Source organism: Nestor notabilis, unplaced genomic scaffold, assembly GCF_000696875.1.
Source record: "Nestor notabilis isolate BGI_N333 unplaced genomic scaffold, ASM69687v1 scaffold14132, whole genome shotgun sequence".
In the NCBI taxonomy this organism is placed as follows: Eukaryota; Metazoa; Chordata; class Aves; order Psittaciformes; family Psittacidae; genus Nestor; species Nestor notabilis.
In genome coordinates, this window is record NW_009917098.1 from 65,611 (window position 1) to 67,678 (window position 2,068).

A 2,068-nucleotide genomic window follows, 5' to 3' on the forward strand; every position below is an offset into this window, starting at 1 on the left:
TCTCAAGATGTGCTCCTGACATATGAGCTGGTATTTTCACAGAGGGTGACAATACTTTAATTATTTTCAGACGAAAAGTACTCTTCTATGTTGAAGATAGGCAGGGCGGGAAGGGGAAGCACTTTGGAAAAGACTCGTCTATTTACTATGTGTTTATGTGGAGATGTGTGTGTTCAAGAGCTGGGGCAGTTGGGGACCTGCTTCTCAACATTTAGTCCAAACTGCAAGGGGTGGCAGCGTGGGAGACAAAAAACGCACACAGAGAATTAGGAAGAGTATGTTAGCTTTACCCTTGAAAATACGATGCTTTGTGTTTGAAATTCAGCACAGCTTTAGTCAGTGTTGGTGAAGACGGACATAATAAAATGTAAATGAGTAAAGTTGTTCAGTGTTACGTGTTGGTATTCATTGAGAACTTTGTCTTTGTCCATAGGGGATGACTCTGCACAAAAAAGCAGCAGAAGACAGACTGGCTAGCACAGGCTCAGGACAGTCCTTCCTGGCTAGACAGAGGCAAGCCACCAGCACAAGGAGGTCTTACCCGGGTCATGTCCAGCCAGCAACAGCAAGGTAGAGATGCCTTGCCCTTAGAAAGAAAACTGCCCTGTGATCCAGGCCACTTCTGTTGCAAGTGACAACATTCAAGAAAAATCAACCAGCATCCTTTCTCTTTCTCCCTTGTTACTGCTATTATTTTACACTTCAGGAAAGGGTTTTATTATGGTTTCTCATTGTTCTGTAATGCCCTTTGCTTATATTTTTTGGAGTCCACCTCTCTCTTTCTCTTTGCATTTTTTGAATGTGCCAAAGTTTTGAAAACATCTAGAGGAGTGCTGCATAGTCAGAGAGTCTTGCTGGTATGAAGCCTGGTCTCACGAAAAGCCTCATACTGGCTGTGTAACCATATAAACTTCCTGTCACAGTTGATATATTTGTGCCTATAAGGGTTGTTATGCTTTATAAGACTGTCTTTGTTCAAAGGGAATTAGGCTTTTTGTTTCATGTGCTAACCTGTTGCTTCAGAAAAAAAGCTGAAAACTCATTACAGAAATGCAAAATTCGTATATAATGTTATTGTGAAATATACTTGCTACTAAAAAACTTACCAATGGCAAAAAGAATGTTGGGGGGGGTGTATGTGTGGTTTTTTGTTTTGTTTGTTTACTTGTCTTGTTTGGGGGGGGGTGTCTTGTTTGGGTGTTTTTTGTCTTGTTTTTTGTTTGGGGATTTTTGGGGGTGCTTTTTGAGTGGAGTTTTTTTTTAATCTCCTACATACAAAACTTGCTCTTATTCTTGACATTTAATGGGGAAGTAGGATGATTTTTTTTTCTTTTCAGGTTATTATCTACTGGTGTTACCTCTTTTGCTGACAGCTGAATATTTTCAGATGGTTTGTTCCTGCTTCTTGGTCAAGTGTATGCTGAAATACATACTCAAAAAAGATTGGGAAATGTTTAGAATGCTCTGATATGCTACTGTATCATCCATTAAGAAGGACATTTGTTTCAAATTTTATGATTATGGATAACAGTACATAACGGATCAAGGCCCTGATTAATATTGTTGATGTTAGTGTATTCCAGTTGCCATCCTCTGCTAAAAGCCTTGCTTTTAATATACTGATTCAGGGTATAATTGTATCAGTTGCCTTACTAATGGTACCAGTGCCTTCAGGTGAGTTTGTTGCTGACTTTGTTGGAAACTGGGTGTTTTGTTGTACTGCGTTTTTAGCACGTAGCTGATTAATAGTACATCATTTGTCGTAGCGCTTTCACGTTGATCAATGGGGTGGATGGTGAACCATACTGTTAATTTAGGTTCTGTTCCTTTGAATTTCTACTTTTTCCCTGACTAATTCTCTGCTTTCCCTGTCGTTTTTGTCAAAGAATTGACACACAGGGTCTGATTATTGGTTGAAAGTTCCATATACATACATCTTGTTGTGATTCAGTTTTAAACATTTTTCATTTAGAGACTGTTTGGACCCTAATGTACATGCAGTCTGATTTAAAGATTCTTTCATCTTATTTTAATGCTCTCCCAGGTAAAACCATCTTTCATAAATCCC

The 2,068-nt window shown here is 38.8% G+C and overlaps 1 protein-coding gene across 1 annotated transcript in view; it reads left to right on the top strand.

Annotated features, from left to right (window-relative positions):
• LOC104413826 (protein Hook homolog 3) overlaps positions 1–574 on the top strand; it is a gene marked incomplete at its 5' end in the record, with an annotated part of 62,681 nt that extends 62,107 nt beyond the window's left edge. Inside the window, one exon of the mRNA XM_010024930.1 lies at positions 434–574. Coding sequence (XP_010023232.1) covers positions 434–574 — 141 coding nt within the window. The remainder of the gene's footprint in view (positions 1–433) is intronic.
• Between the last annotated feature and the right edge of the window lie 1,494 nt (positions 575–2,068).